This window comes from Coffea eugenioides, chromosome 4, assembly GCF_003713205.1.
Source record: "Coffea eugenioides isolate CCC68of chromosome 4, Ceug_1.0, whole genome shotgun sequence".
NCBI classification, from domain to species: domain Eukaryota; kingdom Viridiplantae; phylum Streptophyta; class Magnoliopsida; order Gentianales; family Rubiaceae; genus Coffea; species Coffea eugenioides.
In genome coordinates, this window is record NC_040038.1 from 3,479,130 (window position 1) to 3,496,589 (window position 17,460).

At 38.7% G+C, this 17,460-nt stretch overlaps 5 protein-coding genes across 8 annotated transcripts; 2 read left to right on the plus strand and 3 right to left on the minus strand.

Annotated features, from left to right (window-relative positions):
• The first annotated feature begins 1,445 nt into the window (after window positions 1-1,445).
• On the plus strand, window positions 1,446-5,241 carry LOC113768372 (zinc finger BED domain-containing protein DAYSLEEPER-like). The gene is made up of 2 exons (XM_027312709.1): window positions 1,446-1,642; window positions 2,993-5,241. Exon 2 carries the CDS (start codon window positions 3,002-3,004, stop codon window positions 5,024-5,026), a length of 2,025 nt encoding a protein of 674 aa, XP_027168510.1. The 5' UTR covers window positions 1,446-1,642; window positions 2,993-3,001; the 3' UTR covers window positions 5,027-5,241.
• A 681-nt stretch (window positions 5,242-5,922) lies between these two features.
• LOC113767504 (putative pentatricopeptide repeat-containing protein At3g15930) lies at window positions 5,923-8,302 on the plus strand. The gene has a single exon (XM_027311621.1). The coding sequence runs from the start codon at window positions 6,000-6,002 to the stop codon at window positions 8,226-8,228; it is 2,229 nt and encodes a 742-aa protein (XP_027167422.1). The 5' UTR covers window positions 5,923-5,999; the 3' UTR covers window positions 8,229-8,302.
• On the minus strand, window positions 8,286-9,692 carry LOC113767506. The gene has a single exon (XM_027311622.1). It carries the CDS (start codon window positions 9,513-9,515, stop codon window positions 8,544-8,546), a length of 972 nt encoding a protein of 323 aa, XP_027167423.1. The 5' UTR covers window positions 9,516-9,692; the 3' UTR covers window positions 8,286-8,543.
• Window positions 9,693-10,132: 440 nt separating this feature from the next.
• LOC113768616 (protein FAR1-RELATED SEQUENCE 6-like) lies at window positions 10,133-13,304 on the minus strand. 2 transcript variants are annotated; one of them, XM_027313048.1, is made up of 2 exons: window positions 13,209-13,304; window positions 10,133-12,270 (listed from the first exon to the last, which is right to left on the minus strand). In XM_027313048.1, the coding sequence occupies exon 2, from the start codon at window positions 12,268-12,270 to the stop codon at window positions 10,261-10,263; it is 2,010 nt and encodes a 669-aa protein (XP_027168849.1). In that variant the 5' UTR covers window positions 13,209-13,304; the 3' UTR covers window positions 10,133-10,260. The 2 variants fall into 2 exon arrangements, with proteins under 2 accessions (XP_027168849.1, XP_027168848.1); XM_027313047.1 differs by having other exon boundaries at window positions 13,198-13,304.
• A 490-nt stretch (window positions 13,305-13,794) lies between these two features.
• Window positions 13,795-16,736, minus strand: LOC113768615 (protein FAR1-RELATED SEQUENCE 6-like). Of its 3 annotated transcripts, none has more exons than XM_027313044.1 (3): window positions 16,580-16,736; window positions 15,965-16,067; window positions 13,795-15,809 (listed from the first exon to the last, which is right to left on the minus strand). In XM_027313044.1, the coding sequence occupies exon 3, from the start codon at window positions 15,807-15,809 to the stop codon at window positions 13,797-13,799; it is 2,013 nt and encodes a 670-aa protein (XP_027168845.1). In that variant the 5' UTR covers window positions 15,965-16,067; window positions 16,580-16,736; the 3' UTR covers window positions 13,795-13,796. The 3 variants fall into 3 exon arrangements, with proteins under 3 accessions (XP_027168845.1, XP_027168846.1, XP_027168847.1); XM_027313045.1 differs by having other exon boundaries at window positions 15,965-16,128; XM_027313046.1 differs by lacking the exon at window positions 15,965-16,067.
• Window positions 16,737-17,460: the final 724 nt, after the last annotated feature.

Sequence of the window (17,460 nt, forward strand, 5' to 3'; positions counted from 1 at the left end):
TTGGATTACTATTATTATTTCTCGAAATTTCCGTACAAATATATATTACAGTAATTTGATATATATGAGATGAAAAAAGAGATTAAAAAATATATTTAAAAAAATTTTAGAAAAAAATGTCAATCTAAACAAAGCGTTCGGTACCGACCCAGGAATTATATTTATGGGATGAGATGATGGGTTAATTTAATGCTACAAGCAGCAAACCTACAAAAGTTCTTCCCCAATCTTTATGAAGGACGAGCTCCCAGGGCTAGAGCTGGTGGTAGTAGCTTAATTAGGTAAGTACCACCGCAAAGGTTTGAATTCTGGGTGCAACGGTCGGTGATGTTGGGCAGCTTCTCCCGACTCGCAGAGAAATAGTTGGGTCGTACGGTAATCAGTCCATGGACACCAGATACCTCTGTGTTGACAGAAAAAAAAAACTTTATGAAGGACGAGTGTTTGTGCGGTTCAGGTTTGGGCATATACTTCAATTTTTCTAGTGTAATAATCTTTCAAATAGTTAAATGGTGGACATTAATCTAGTGGCCTGCTTCTTTTTAGTTCATCGGTTAAGACCCTCACGACTGCTATTTGATACTGCTAATTAATTTCAAATGTAGATCAAAGATGCAACAAACTGATACTACTTATATTTGATGTTAGTCTCTCAACTCTTTCAATGCGAAGTTAAAACGAATAGAAAAGCTTTGACCAAGATTAATCGATAGCCCTTGCCATGATCAGTCACAAAGATGAAGGGCAAAGAGAGAAGATACCAATTTTTGGAAAATATCCAAGAAAAAGTAACCTATATAATTGTACTATTTTTTTTTAATTGAAAATTTTGTTCAATTCACTAATTTCCCTCTCCACCCTTTCATATTTGATTTTCTAACCGGCTCGAGAAGTATTTGTTAATACGTTATTTACTATCTCAAGCATAATCCAATTACTGTTTTTAATCACATTCAATTGTTAGCCAATCCGTTTATATTTTACTTTTTCTCATTTTTGCAACCTAAAAGAGTAAAAATCAGTTTCCGAAAGATTTTAAATCAAAGCAAAAAAGAATTTTTGAAGAAATTTTTTTTTTTTTGAAGGAGTAAGGCCAACCACACTAATAATAGTAAGACCCCCACTTACAGTAAATATTTTTTTTTTTAAAAAAAAGGACACACAAGGAAGACCCCACCAATTCACCAATCCAAACTATAGACGGCTGAGAGCTCACGAATGACGGTGGGCTGAATCCTATGGCGGTTGTGATGGGTTAGACTTCCCGAGAAAGTCTTAAGGACTAAAAAGTAAAATACGAAATTGTAGAATGGACCAATAGACTAAAGTCAAGAACATAGAAGGTCGGGTCTTATAAATAAGGCCTGAATACCTAAAAGCTCATAGCCGCATTGTATCAACTCAGCCCTGCTTAAAAAGGGTCCATTTAGGGTTTGGAGCTCTCATAATACCTGCACGGCTCAAGCCCATCTTTCTCTCTTCTCCCTCGTCCCTCCCTCCTCAAAAAAATTTCCCCCAATAATTCAAAAAATTCTGGTTTAATCCTCAAAACCTTAAACCCTAAACCCTACTCTGCTGCTTCGACGATTTCTTCCGGTCCTCCGTTGATTCTGATTTCGAGTTCCAACCCTCAGTCTCCAAAGTAAGTTCTTCTTCTCTCGGCGGTTTTGATTTTGCAACCGCTTGCAGTTATTCTGTTGGCGCCTTTTTTTTAATCTTTTCTTTTAGATTTTCCTTTTGTTATTTTTTGGGCACTGAATTTGACAATGTTGGAACAGATTTCTGGGTCTTGTATTTTAGAGTCACTTTGAGTTTCTACGAATAGATTTTTTGGGTTTGGCATATTATATGGTTCATATGTGATTGTCTTGCGCGCAATAGTTTATTCTTATTCTTCAATTTGGTTAAAAGAATTTTCTTTTTCTTTTCCCCCCCGCTATGACTCTTAAATTTTCTTCAGGTATTATAGGTTTTGGCTCCGTCCTGGTTTTTTTGCGCTAAACTGTAATTTGTTCTCAAACTGAACTGCTGTTTATCGATCAAAAGACATGTCTTTCATGTTGTTTTATTGGTTGCTTTTGTATTTTATAGCTGACAGAAAGGTTTCTTTGTGTCATATCTATTGTGGGGTTCATATGCCTGTTAAATTTTGTTTGCTGCGTACCTGTCTTTTATGTTGCTTCATCGGGTGGTTTTGAATTTTATGGCTGGCAAAAAGGTTTCTTTTTATCTTAACTATTTTTCTTTGGGGAACTGGGGATTTATGGGGATCTTAAATGTTGTTTGCTGCTTGTTTGCTCGCATTATAGGCGGTGAATTGACAATTTATCAATATGGATACAGCGTATGTATGCTAATGACTTTTTATCTTATGTAGTAAAAGATGAGAATTGAGGCAAGTTATAGTTGCTATTCTTGCTTACCTAGGAAAAAAAAAGATGGAGTTCGTGATTGGCTACTTATTATAGTCTTGTGATATCAGATATGGTATTTCACATGTACTAGGTCTTTTTATGTTATAGGTCTGTGAATGGCCGAGCCTATGGTTGTAAAGCTCAATCTTTTGAACAGAACAGAAAATGTATTTTTGTTCTGCATTTAAGAATGTTTCTGTGATTTTGTTCTGTCTAGCCTAGTTATTACCTCTTTTATTCTGAAATTCTGTTTCTATAAATTTTCTCTAGGATCTTCTTAAGCACACCTTCTGTTTCCTTGGCCTGGGACGAGAGTGCAGTTAATTTATAAATGTATTAGGTCTTCTAAATCATGATTTCCCTGCAATACTTAAACTCTAATTTTGTAGCTGCTTCTGCTCTTGGATTGATATACGTCAGTTACTATCCTTGTGCAGTTTGCTAGCTGTAGTTATATCATCATGAAAACTAGTATTGAGGTATATCAATTAGACTATGCCATCATTTTGGCCTAGGAGATTTGGTATTTGACGGGAATGTACGCCATCATGATTTTTTTGGGATTTTTGTTGTTTCAGGGTTCATTTATGGCTGCCCTTATTGACAACAACGGAACACCAAATTCAGATGCACAACCCAATAAGCGCAGGAGAAAAAAGTCTGTTGTTTGGGAACACTTCACAGTAGAAAACATTGATGCAGACTGTACCAGAGCCTTTTGTAAGCAGTGCAAAAAGTCATTTGCCTACATTACTGGTTCAAAACTAGCTGGCACAAGCCACCTCAAACGGCATATTGCCCTAGGAATTTGTCCGGTGAGCAAGCTTAATAAGGAGAAAAATCAGTCATCTCCCTACATTCCAAACCCCAAAAGCAATGGCTCAGCAGATGCTGTTGATAGAAAAAGGAAGCGGCATAGGGCTACCTCTGGACTCACAGCCATTTCCTTTGATCAGGAAAGTTGCAGCCATGAGATAGCGAAAATGATTATTAAACATGATTATCCACTTCACATAGTGGAAAACCCTGGTTTCGTTAGGTTTGCACGGGCTCTTCATCCTCAGTATAATTCAGTTAACATAAACACGATTGAAGCTCATGTAGTGAACATCTACTTGAGAGAGAAGCAAAATCTTTTGAGCCTTCTTGCTGGAGCTCCCGGTCGCATTAGCCTCAGTTTGGATTTGTGGACTTCAGATCAAACTGTAGGTTATGCAATTTTAACAGGGCAGTTTGTTGATTGTGATTGGAACTTGCACCGGCGGATCCTTAGTGTTATCACGTTGCCATTTCCTGATTCAGAATCTGCCTTCAATCATGCAGTTGCTGCTTGCTTTACAGATTGGTGTTTTGAGAACAAACTATTTACCCTCACTCTTAATCAATCCTTCAGTAGTGAGACTATTAGAGCAAATCTTAGAGGTCTATTATCGATCAAGAATTCGGTTATTGTCAATGGTCAACTGATTATTGGCAGCTGCTATGCTCATGCGTTAGGTAGTACTGCACAGGATGCGTTGTGGTCAATGAGGAACACCCTTGAAAAAGTCCGTCGAATTGTGAAGTATGTGATTACTTCGGAAGCTCATCGAGAAAAGTTTGCTGAAGTGAAACAAAAGCTTCAAGTGCCCAGCACAAAGAGCTTGGTCCTTGATGACCAAACCAACTGGAATACTACCTACGAAATGCTATTGGCTGCTTCTGAGTTAAAGGAAGTGTTTTATTTCTTAGATATCTCTGATACACAGAACCAAATAATTCCATCAATGGATGAGTGGAGGGAAGTTGAAACTCTATGCACATATTTGAAGCTTTTACATGATGCTGCCAGCATTTTAACTGCCGAAGTTAACCCAACTTCAAATACATTCTTTCATGAAGTGTGGAAAATTCAGCTTGAATTGATGCATGCTGCCAGGAGCCCAGATCTGTTTACTAGAAACCTGACTAAGCCTCTGAAGGATAGGTTTGATAGATATTGGAAGGACTGCAACCTAGTTTTAGCTGTTGCTGTTGTCATGGATCCCAGATTCAAGATGAAGCTTGTGGAGTTCAGTTTTTCCAGGATCTATGAAAATGAAGCTGAAACTTGGATCAAGCTTGTTGACGAGGGACTGCATGAACTCTATCTCGATTATGTTCTGGAGTCACTTCCTCCACCTACGTTCTTGGACGAAGCTAGTGAATCCGTCATAAAAGCAGAGATATCTCAAGATGATTGTCTACTTTCAAGTGCTGATGGTCTTTCCGATTTTGACATCTATATCTCAGAGATCATGAGTAGCAACCAAATGAAATCAGAACTAGATCAGTATCTGGAAGAATCTCTTTTGCCTCGTGTACAGGATTTTGATGCTTTGGGTTGGTGGAAGTTAAATAGATTGAAGTATCCAACCCTATCGAGAATGGCATCAGATGTTTTGTCTATTCCCGTCTCAACAGTTGCTCCTGATTCCGTATTTGATACCGCAGAGAGAAAGATGGATAGCTTCCGAAGCACCTTAAGCCCAACAACTCTTGAAGCACTTGTCTGTTCGAAGGATTGGCTCAAATTCGAATCTCCAGATACAAGTTTGGATATGCAAACTGCAATTGTTAGTGTGGAAAGATAGGTTTTTATAGGTATACATATTGAAGTTTTCTCGTATAGATTTGTTCTTTTTCGTTAATTCTTTTCAAGTATGGCGTATTCTTAGTCATTCCGTTTTCTCTGTCCTCTACTTACTGGTCGTTGGAGGTGTTTAAATACTTGGTACCTTTGTATTTGATTTAGAGATTCATTCTTTGATTCTGCTGGTCAATACAACATAAAGAGAAATTATACTAATTGTTTCAAATTTGAAAACCATCTCCTGAAGTTAAGTTGTTTAAAGCATGGATACATCTATCTGTTCAAAATAACTTTGGATTTCTACTAATTAAACTTGGAGCCTATTCGACAGAAACCTTTGAAGCCCAAGCCAACAGAAACAAGGACGGTGAAAGATAAAGTAAGTGTCCATTTACATGGCAGGAAATGATGATGGACGGGACTCTGAGATGGCTAGTTTCGCCCCTTTTTGCTCTGGACTTGAAGATAGACATGGGTTTGAACAAGGGATTCTCAATGGTCGTCTAAAAATTGCAACTTTAGATGTTCCTGCTTTTCTAGAGCGATTGAGTTTAATGCCCATGAAACAAGTAATTGGAGCACATATATCACCTTTTCAGATAGAAAATCAATCGTGGAGAAGGCCTTTAAACTTGCTTTCTTAGGCTATAAATAAAGACATTCATACTCTGATACCTCGGTTAGAACAACTGCAAGTTCTCTGGGAATTGCTCCATTTCAAATTGTAACGCTCGGATGTAAACATTTAAGACATTCTCCAGCTTGCTCACCAAAATGTTGAATTATTTATGGCCTCCAACTTGTATTTCAACCAACCGGTCAGCCCTCCGTCACCCAAATTACTGAATACTAATATACACAATTCAGATGGCCCCGGAAAGTACAGAACAGAACTCATTCGACGTTTTCCAGTTTCACCTCTGGGTTCCATAGCATGCCACTCCTTTCGCGTCCTAGGAGGACTGACTTGCATCATGCACCATTTGTACTCTCTTATGCACAATCGAGCTGTCAAAAAGACTATTTATTTTATCTCAGTTTCTACCGCTTACCCAATTCGTAGCCTACATACCGCTCCAGCAGCCCATCAAAATCTGGGTTATCCCTTCCAAAACAGCAAAACCCTGGACCAACTCAAGCAAATTCACTCCCTAGCTATCCAGAAAGGCTTAGCTTTAGACGTTTCAGCGTATTCAAAAATCATTTCTTTTGGCTGCGCTAAAGATGCTGGTGACATGGATTATGCTCGCCACGTATTTGACACAATTCTCGAACCAAATGTCTTCCTCTGGAATACAATGATAAAGGGTTATTCCCAAACCTGTTATCCTGAGTATGCAATTGTTTTGTACAAGAAGATGTTAGAGAAGAACGTGAAACCAGATAACTACACGTTCCCCTTCTTGCTCAAGGGGTTTAATCGAGATTTTCCCTTGGAATGTGGGAAAGGAACACATGCCCACATATGTAAATTTGGTTTTGATTCTAATGAATTTGTTCAGCAATCTTTGATCCATGTCTATTGTTTGTCTGGCCAGATTGATATGGCTCGGCTGGTTTTTGACACGAGTAAGAAAAGTGAAGCAGTTACTTGGAACACAATGATTTCTGGATATAACAGAATGGGACAATTTGAGGAGTCAAGAAAGCTTTTCAAAGAAATGGAGAAGAGAGCGTTGCCCACTTCAGTGACTCTTGTTTTGGTATTATCAGCTTGCTCAGAGCTAAAGGATCTGGATGCTGCAAAACACGTTCATCAGTGTATTCAAGATGGCAGGATTGAGTCAAATCTGACACTGAATAACGCTCTAATTGACATATATGCAGCTTGTGGGCAGGTGAATGTAGCACTTGGTATTTTTAGTAGTATGAACAACAGAGATGTAATATCATGGACAGCACTGATCAAAGGGTATATCAATGCTGGGCAAGTTGACAAAGCACAACGATATTTTGATCTGATGCCTCGAAAGGATTCTGTTTCTTGGACTGCAATGATTGATGGGTATCTCAAAACCAACCGATTTAAAGATGTCTTGTTGCTTTTCCGTGAGATGCAAGCTGCTAATGTTGAACCTGATAAATTTACTATTGTTAGCATCATCACTGCTTGTGCACACCTAGGTGCCCTTGAACTAGGGGAATGGGTGAGAACTTACACTGACAAATTAAACATAGACAGTGATATACGTATCGGCAATGCTCTTATAGACATGTATTTCAAATGTGGAGATGTGGAAAAGGCAACAAGGATGTTTCACAGAATGCCCCAAAGGGACAAATTCAGTTGGACTGCCATGATTGTTGGTCTTGCTACTAATGGGCGTGGTAGAGAGGCTCTTAATATGTTTGCGAAGATGCTGAATGTTTCAGAGACACCTGATGAAATAACTTATATAGGCGTTTTAAGTGCTTGTACTCATTCTGGCTTGGTAAATGAAGGAAGAAGTTTTTTCATCAGTATGACCACCCAGCATGGAATAGTACCTAACGTGGTGCATTATGGGTGCATGGTTGATCTTCTTGGTCGAGCTGGGCTCTTAAAAGAGGCACATAAGTTTATAAAGGATATGCCAATGAAAGCAAATACAATTATCTGGGGAGCTCTTCTCGCTGCTTGTAGAGTTCATAAAGATGTAGAGATGGCTGAAATGGCAGCCAAACAGCTTCTTCAGTTAGAACCTGAAAATGGAGCTGTCTATGTTCTCCTATGCAATGTATATGCTGCTTGCAAGAAGTGGGATAACTTGCGCGAGTTGAGAAGCATTATTATGGAAAGAGGCATCAAGAAAACACCAGGCTGCAGTTTAATCGAGATGAATGGTGGAGTTCATGAATTTGTAGCTGGAGACACATCCCATCCTCAATCTCAAGAAATATACTTGAAGCTGGAGGAGATGACAGAAAATCTGAAATTGGCAGGGTATCTCCCTGATACTTCAGAGGTGTTCCTTGACATTTCAGAAAAAGAGAAAGAAAAAGCAGTCAATCGGCACAGTGAGAAATTAGCTATTGCCTTTGGTCTGCTGAGCTCAGGACCTGATGTAGTGATCAGAATAGTGAAAAACCTTAGGATGTGTACAGACTGTCATCATGTAGCTAAGTTATTGTCAAGCATTTACGAGAGAGAACTGATTGTAAGAGATCGAACTAGATTCCACCATTTCAGGCAAGGGTCATGCTCTTGTAAGGATTATTGGTGAGACATGAAACGACTTCCCTAATGCATCATTGTACAATTTTCCTCCTTATCCAAGAGCAATCGCGCTATTACCTAGCCAACTCTTTCTGACTATAGCAAGTAAATGTGATTTAATAGTAGCATCTCACTACGAAAGTAGTTCACAAAGAAAACACTATGAAGAAGCTACCCCATAGAAGGGCAAATTACAACTGGTAAATGTGATGCTCTTAGCCACTCAACTATATAGAAATATACAACTAAAAATGAATTAGACCAACAAGTATACTTTGATAGGCAGCAAAAAAAATCCCCCAGGAAGAAGAGACAATCCCGTTCAATTAGAGCCAGGATCAAGTACAGGAAGCCTGCAATGAAGACTTATCGACTTGTCAGTTTGACGAGTACCAGGAACAAAGAACTGAAAAATCACAGTCAAGCAAGCACCCTGTGAAGTAATCCCATAGAAAGCACAATCAGGCTTCGCCAAATGACACTGAAGACTCTTGAAAAAATGCTTGACACTAACTTGCACAATCATTGCATCACCTCTCTGAATAGCCCTTTGGGTCCTAGTCTGAGCACTCAAATTCCCTTCCCCACCAGGCACCTCAGCCTGCTCACCTAAAACCAACAGCTTCCTAAACTCGGCTCCTAACGTAATCAAAGTTGTTGAAATTTGCAAATGCAAATCCCCATACTTGCTTATAGACACGTTCATCACATCACCAACATGCTTCATCCTATCAACAAACTGCTCAAGCTGATTCATATCCCTCACTTTAACCAAAGTCCTCGGCATTTCTTGTGCAGTATCCAACGCAGCTTGAAGCTCTGCCATGTCAGCCCTCGACAAAGGTTTCGAAATGGGCACATCTTGAATCACAGCAGACTTATACCCTTTAGTCTCAAATGTCAAAAAAGGCGTTGGCTGCTGAGAATGAGCAGGCAATTTCTTAACCAGTCTAATCTGAATCTGATTCGACACCACCCCACCAACGCCATGGCTACTAAATTCAGCATAAACGGTAATAATGCTGCGAAGGGCACGGTGGAGGAGGGAAAGATCAATGGCAAAGGCAATTCTGTCTTCATTTTGGCTAGAAATTCGATAATCTTCGAAAAGGGCTTCTTTTTTGAACTGGGCTATGGATTGGATCCCATCACCGTTAAGGAGATTGTGGAGGAAAAAGAAGTGATCTCTAGTGAGGTAAAGATGGCAGATTTTTCCCATCTTGTCTAGGGCTGGCAAAAATCTTTTTTCTAATAAGTTTACACCATGATCGGTTAAGTTTGCCTTGAACTTCATCTTTTCTTGCTGATAATGGTTTTAATGGCCTTAATATTGATGGCGAAAGGAAGATTTTTTTGGATTGAGTGATTGACGAATTTCGAATTCTTAGGGTTTTGTGGAGGGGTTTTTGAGCAGTTTAGAGATGGCGGGAGAAATACGAGTGAAGACTAGAGAGGGAGGGAAAATGAAGTCATCACGCAGTGACACGCACAGCAGCAAGATCCATAGGAAAGAAGGGAACGAGTTATTAAAGTACCCGCACCCTTTTAGAATGTACATATCTTGATGCCTTCGGTACAAGCACGTAGAGCTGTAGTCTGGTTGGGTGTTTTTCTGGATATGCCATGGAACAGACGGCATAATTGTACACGATACAAGAATTCAGCAAACTTTTGCCAAATCTTTAATTGATTGATACTTTTCTTCTTAACCTTTTATCTTTAATGTTTCAGTTTTTGTCACAGTTTCACATTTTTCCCTCTTCGGCAATATTAGCACTTCTTAAAATTTTTTTTTTTTCAGTTTTCCAAGTGAGATTCTTCCCTTCAAGGAAGCTGGCATTTTGTTAATACTGTCGCTTAATTAGAGATGTTTGTGTCTCTAAGCCAATTCTACATAGTACAAACATCATCTACGTTACAGGCTTTGAGCCGCATAATGCACCATCTATGAGTGTAACCAAACAGAAGCACGGATTCTACAAAATAGACATTCAAGAGAGACATAGGAAGAGAAGATACAAGGATATAGAGTCCTAGAATTAGACCAGCTGATCGTCTTGAAGACGAATCTTGCTGAGTATATCATCCAATGCTTGCAGGGTATACTTGTATCGATCATGAGATTTCCTCCCTTCTTCAACAACCTTTGTGATGCATTTATATAGGTTATCATACCTGTGAAGTGGGTTGTTACTGTCAATACCGTCGTAACCATATTCAAAATCATAATTGCGATGAATATCCTTTCTCCATCTTGAAAGGATGTATTGAGGCGGGATCTCCTCCACACCATTCTGGTTTAAAACACACAGTGCATGCCTGCACAAATAACCTTTGAAACTAAATAAACCACATAGGCAAAGAATCTCCCCATCAGATGTATTGTAAGAGACCTCAAAGTCTCTTGTTTCCCTCCTGTTATCCTCAACTTCAGCATGTTCTGTGACTAGGTAACTTATGACTGATCCATCCATGCTCATCTGCCTAGGATTAAAACAAGAAAGCATTCCCACCACTTCTTCTTGAAACTTCATAAATATGTTGCTTGTGTACAACTTTGACAGCTGCAACTCCAAATAAAATGTTGACTTTAACATCCCACAAGGATTTCTCGATTCCATGTCAGCCATTACCTCTCTTTGATCAATTTCTTTGAGAGCTTGATCATAGCTATTGAGAAAATCCTTCAAAGAAGTGTCTTTGGACAAATATCCCTCAAAAGGAGAAGTAACTCTTTCACTTTCTTTCATGGGAAACATTCCTGCCAGAAATGTCTCCTTTATATAGACTGGGACCCAGTGCTTACGGTCTTCATATAATGTTTGAAGCCATTTATACTGCCTAATTCCATGGCGATCCATCATATCCTCCCAGGCTGCTTCAAAATCAACTGCCCTAAATGGGTCGTAAACTAACCTAGTAAATGCCTCCATAATTGCTTCACATTCACTCACTCCTCCAAGTTCATGTGGAAGTTGCTTTAAGATACTTGTCATAGAAATGAAATGAGAAGCTCTGGGGAAAACTTCAGCAAGAGCAATTTTCAAGGATTTATTTTGGTCGGTGATGATAGCGTGAGGAGAGCGTCCTACCATGTATGTTAGCCATGCCCTAAACAGCCATATATATGACTCTACATTACCACCTGCAACCAAACCGCATCCTAGTAGCACAGAGTGTCCGTGGTGATTAACTCCAGTCAATATCACCAATGGCACCTCATGCTTGCTGGTTAAGCATGAAGTGTCGATTACAACAACATCACCAAAATAACCATACGTAGCTCTTGACCTTGCATCAGCCCAGAATACATTCCTCAGACATCCTTTCTCATTTAAATCCATCACGTAGAAGAAGTTCGGATTCATCAATTGCTGATGAGTGAAAAACTTATGTATTGATTGAGCATCTCCTTGCTTAAGTCTCAGCTGATTATTGAACTGATCAACATTATTCCTGACTTTACCTTCATCAACATTAGCACTTCCATTATACTCTGTATCAATAATAACTGTTCTGAACAACCTAATCTTCTGAATTTCTTCAGGACCATCGACCTGCAGGGGCCTTTTGCTTCCAAGGCCAACATTCCTGTGAGATTTATAAAATTTCCCACTAGTTGGAGTGAGTAAATGGTTGTGTTCAAGTTCCACTTCAATTACCCGCCATCTCTTGTTCTCCATCAACCTGAACTTTATCATTGCAGGGCAGCCAGTTCTTGTTTGTGGTCTTGGTCGGTTTGCTTCAGTTTTCTTCTTGAACCCTGCACTGCTGCAGCTTAACTTTCCCCTGTATTTCTCTTTGCTCTTTCTGTACCATGTATTGCTGACTCGGACTCCAAATCCTTGCTGCTGAGCATAACAATTGTAGAAGTAATAAACATCCTCATAGGTTTCAAACTCCATTCCAACAGCAGGAGGCAGGGGATTTTCCCCCTGAAGGACACCAGCCTCACCAACGTATTCAGTCATGGCACAATCTCCATCAATCTCAAAATTCTCTGCCTCATCATCATACACAGGCTCACTATTAAGTGACACTTCGTCCATCTAAAAAGCAACAAAAAGGGAGAAAAGAGTATTAAACAAGACCAGACACAAGAAGGGGGATAATCATTATAGCCCAGAAATTACATGAAAAGGAACAAAAACGGTTAAAAGCAGCATCTTTCAATGCTGTGCACTACATGCATAAGAACCAATGGTTTTCCTCTCCTTGATTGCAAAAGAATCACCAACAAAGAAACCTTCTTGTGATATAAGCCCTTCGCAGTTAGTATCATTGGCAGGATTATTGTTCACCATTTTTTTCCGAATTTTCACATTCGAATCCATAAAATCCATTAACTTGGTGAGATGGCATGAAGGGCATGAGAGATTTTGAAATTCTCATCACTACATTCGCAGCCACTGAAGATAAATATAAAATGGATGAACGCATAAATGCAAGCCAGAGTTTCTGACAAATTATCAGCTGAGAAGATTCTAGATCGAAAAATTAATCAAGCTTTCTCATTCTTGAACTACATTCGTCTTGTTTCTTCCCTTTTTTGGTCAGTGCAGCCTTTTGATTTGCTCAATCGCAAAAATCTTTAGTTAATTGCTATACCTCTTCAGTTCCTTTAATCAAAACATTACCATAGAAACAAGGTCCAGACTTGATCAATGCTTGAATAAAATGTTTACCATGACAACTGATCCCAAAATTAGCCACTTGTATAGTTCAAGCACCTATAACGTAAATAAGTCACGATATAGAAGTAAATTGCATAAATTTAACGGCAAAGTGCAGTCCGCAACAACTAATTTGGTTAATTCTAGACACAAATGTTAGTAGTTTAAGCTGTTCATGAAGAATTAGAGCAAAAAAACAAAGAAAGTTAAATTCTAGAAAAAGATACCAGCATTATAAACATCTGGGTTCATTTTAACTACCTTGAAAAGCACAGAAAAAGAAAGTGTTTCAGTTGGTCTTACTGATGGGGTACCTTGCCGGAGGAGACTGCAAACCGGTGGAGTAGCCGAGGTTCAAGCTGTCAGCTTTATATGGCTATGCGGGTGCACGGAAGCCATCGTACCTCAGGGATTTCTTTAACAAGTCTAGGCAAGATGTACTTGTTTATTATTTTTTTGTGGGCATGGTGGGTACGGAGGCCTACAATGAGTTGCATTTTTTTGTTTTTTTTTTTATTTGAAGGATGTGAGTTACTCTTACTGGAGTCAAATCTTTAGGACAAGAAACGGTTCAACAAAATCAGACCGGCACAGGCCAATAAAGAGAATTACACCCAAATGCTAATTCAAATTAGTTTTGACTAGTGTGTTTGTATAAGAGTTTTTCTTTCTTTCTTTTTTTAATCTCAGTAATATATTATTATCTTCCAAATCAGTAAATTAAAATGGATGTCCTTACCTTACTTGTTTGCCTCTATAACAAATCGATTCCGAACTCGTTTTGGTGTCAGAATTACACCCCGTATGAAACTTTTCAAGCACTACGCCGTACACATACGAAACTTAAAATAAACATAACCCCTCGGAAGACAAAAATGTTGGGAATAAGTAAAAAGAATATATCATTCAATCTTATGTTCAACGTTATGAACTCTGTGTAATGATTCTTCAAAAGCTTGTAATGCAACTTTATAATGTTCCAAGGAGATCACTCCTTCCTCTACAACTTGCAGTGCGCTTCTGTACAACTGACTGAACCACTGAATCCCTTCAGTAACAACAGCATTGCCGGACCCCTGTTCTGGAATGTGCAGACGCTTGTAGTCCTTCTTCCAACGCGGTAAAATGTATTTCAATGGGATTTCCTCCACCCCATTGAAGTTCAGAACGCATAAAGCATGCCGGCATAAATATCCATAGAAGTTGAAGCAGCTACAGATGCAGCGAACCTCAGCTGCTGCTCTATTATACAGAACTTCAAAGTCTCTGATCTCTCTTCTATTTGCCTCCCCCATAACACGCTCCTTCACCAAGAATATAACTACTGGCCCCTCAACGTGTAACTGTGTTGTGCTAAAACACGAATACATCTCCTCCACCTCCAATTGGAACCTCTTAAAAACTTCTCTAGTATACACTGTGGACAGCTGCAACTCAAATGAACATCTCGTTTTTAATTCTGGATTTGAATTTCTTGAGTCAATATCTGCAAGTACTTCTTCCTTGTGCTTTTTCTGTAAAGCTAATTCATATTTGTCAAGGAATTCCTTCAAAGGTGTCTGCTTGTGTACATATTTATCAAAAAATGCATTCAAGGTCTCACCAGGTCTTGCAGTAGCCATACCTGCAAAAGTAGTGTCTTTTAAGTAAACTGGAGCCCACTGAGATCTATCTTCATATAATGCCCGAAGCCACTCATGATCAGCAATTCCAAAATGCTGGATCATAAATCCCCATGCTGCTTCGAAGTCAAATGGTTTCAAGGCCTCATAAACTGCTTTACACAGTGCCTTTCTGATGGCATCATAATTGCGGAGTCCTCCCAACTTTTCAGGGACTTTTCTCATGATGTGTGACAAACTGAATCGATGTAGAGATTTTGGAAAGACCTCAGCAATAGCACTCTGCAGAATCTTACATCTATCAGAAATTATGGTGTGTGGATGATGTCCAGATGTGCAAGTGAGCCACGCTTTGAACAGCCAGGTATAACAGCCAGTCGTCTCACCTGAAAGCAGGCCACAACCCAGCAACACAGGTTGACCATGGTGATTTGTACCAACAAAAGCAACAAGGGGAATCTCATATTTGTTTGACAAAAATGTATTGTCAAGAAAAATCACGTCACAAAAGTAGCCACTAGCAGCCCTTGACCGAGCATCCACCCAGAAAAAATTCCTGATACAGCCATTATCATTGAGATCCATCAAGTAAAAGAAATTTGGATTAGTCAACTGCATTCGACAAAGGTAATTGTAGATGGCTTGTGCGTCACCCTTTTTCAAACTCAGCTGATCAGAATGATCAGAAGAACTTCTGGACTCTCTCACGGTAATATTTGAATTTCCATTAACACCTGCATCAATTACAAGTGCTCGATACAACTTCACTGTCCGTACTTCTGAATCAGAGCTTGACTGCAACTTCCTCTTGGATACAGTGCCCATCTTCTTAACAGCCTTGCAGATCTTTGAACCTAACAAATGGTTGTGTTCAAGTGTAACTTCAACAACCCTCCACCTTTTAGAATCTACTATTCTCATTCTTAGCATTGCAGGACAACCAGTTCGGGTTTCCTTCCTCAGGCGGTTTACTTCTTTAATTCTTTTAAAACCCTGGCTGCTGCAACAAAGCACAGCACCATACTTCTCCTTGCTATTTCTTTTAAACCATGAGTTTTTCACTCGAACACGGAAGCCCATCTCCTTTGCATAGCAACTGTAGTAGTTATAAGCATCCTCATATGACTCAAACTCCATCCCTACAGCAGGTGCAACAAATTCCTTTCTTCCATCAGGAATACCATTTTGAATGTCCAAATCAGCTCTTTCATCATCAATTTCTAGAAAAGTCTCACAGCCTTGTCCCTCAATTGCCTGCTCGCTGTTAACACCGTTAACAGACACTTCTTCCATCTGAAAATTGAAAGGAAACCAGATGAGTATATACACTCCAAAAGTCTTGATTCCCATAAGAGTGGTACAAAGTCCTCTAATATAAATTAACAATATTATAGAAGATTAGGGATACAGAATTCACGATATACAAAACAAAAATGAAAAACCCCTACCTAAATAGTGAAAACTACGGTCTACTGCTGCAGTTACAGAGTTCAATATCCAAAAGTTTGCGTGATATCCAGAGATATTCCTCTTGTTTCAACATTGATAATCCTGAAAGGTCACATTGCGGACACAAACACATCATAGCCAATGTATGTGAGTAAATTCTACACTGTAGTGCCAACGAGACAAGATTCAGAACAAGGAAACCTATTCTCCAGATAATTGACAAATTTCAAAAATAGGATTAGCCAAACTACAATGAAAGTTCAACTTATTCCTCCCAAGGAAAGACTGAAAATTTATTTTTCAAATAAGATTCGGTACCGTTCCGGCAGCCAAAGATTCCATTTTAATACTGAATTAGCCTGGAGAAATTTAAACATTCACTGAAGAAAGTAAACCTATACTAGCATACATATTAAAAGGTCAAAAGGAGATTTAGTCTTTGGCCATTTATCAACTATTACGCTGGCCATGCAGTGATAGCTCCCAGAAGAAATTAAGCATTTCAATGACTTTATATCTCGGTATATAGTTCCTGATCTTTACCTGTTGAGAGGGGAAAATAAGGAACTTTTGAAAGGAAATTATATTTAAATAGAGAATGATCTTGGACTTACTGTATATTGATCGGAGGTAGCGAACAAGCCGGCCGGAGGGATCACAGGTGCTTCTCCGGCGAGAGTGCCTGACAGGTTCGTCTAGACGGTCGCACGGTCGAACCAATTTAGCCTTTTTGTCGAACCATATGGCGGAGGAGTGAGGAGCTGGCTATGGTTTGATCCGGTGGGTTAAGAGTTCACCATGCTATGCTAAGTTCTTTTATTATTATATTATTATTGGTGTCCTACGAGTAAAGTTAATTTTCTACTTTATTCATTTCTTCATAAGCAGAAATGAAAACTTTCATCAATTTATTTAAACATGTTTATTTAAACCGCGATTCTAATTTTAAAATTGATGATTTTGGTTCTTCTCAAATGTGAAACGTGAACCAGACAACAGTTACGACGACAGTTCTTAAACTTTCGGTTTTAATCTAATTTTGGTTTTGGCTTTATTCCAGTTATGGTTCTGATTTTTTTTTTTTTATTATGATTCCAATTCCTTAGTTATATTTAAACACATGTTGTTATAAAATTGATTCTAAAAAATATGACAACGAATGAAGGAAACAAAAAAAATGAATTTATTATATTGTCATGTGTAAGAAAAAAGAAAAATGATGCAAATTTTATGAAAAAATACTTCATTGTTGATTGAATTATATCAGTCTTGAATTTAGAATAATTATAGAATCTAAATTTACTAATGGGATGGGACAATAGATTGTGGGATTAGAATTAGGACGGCTGGTGTTGGGTGATGACTGTTGATATTAAATTCTAAACTAGTCAAATAGGTTCAGTATCAAGTGTTCGGTTTTGATTCAAATTTTTTGTTAAATCTGAATTTAAATCTTTAGTCAACTCCAGTTCTGATTTTCAAATTACAGTCCCAA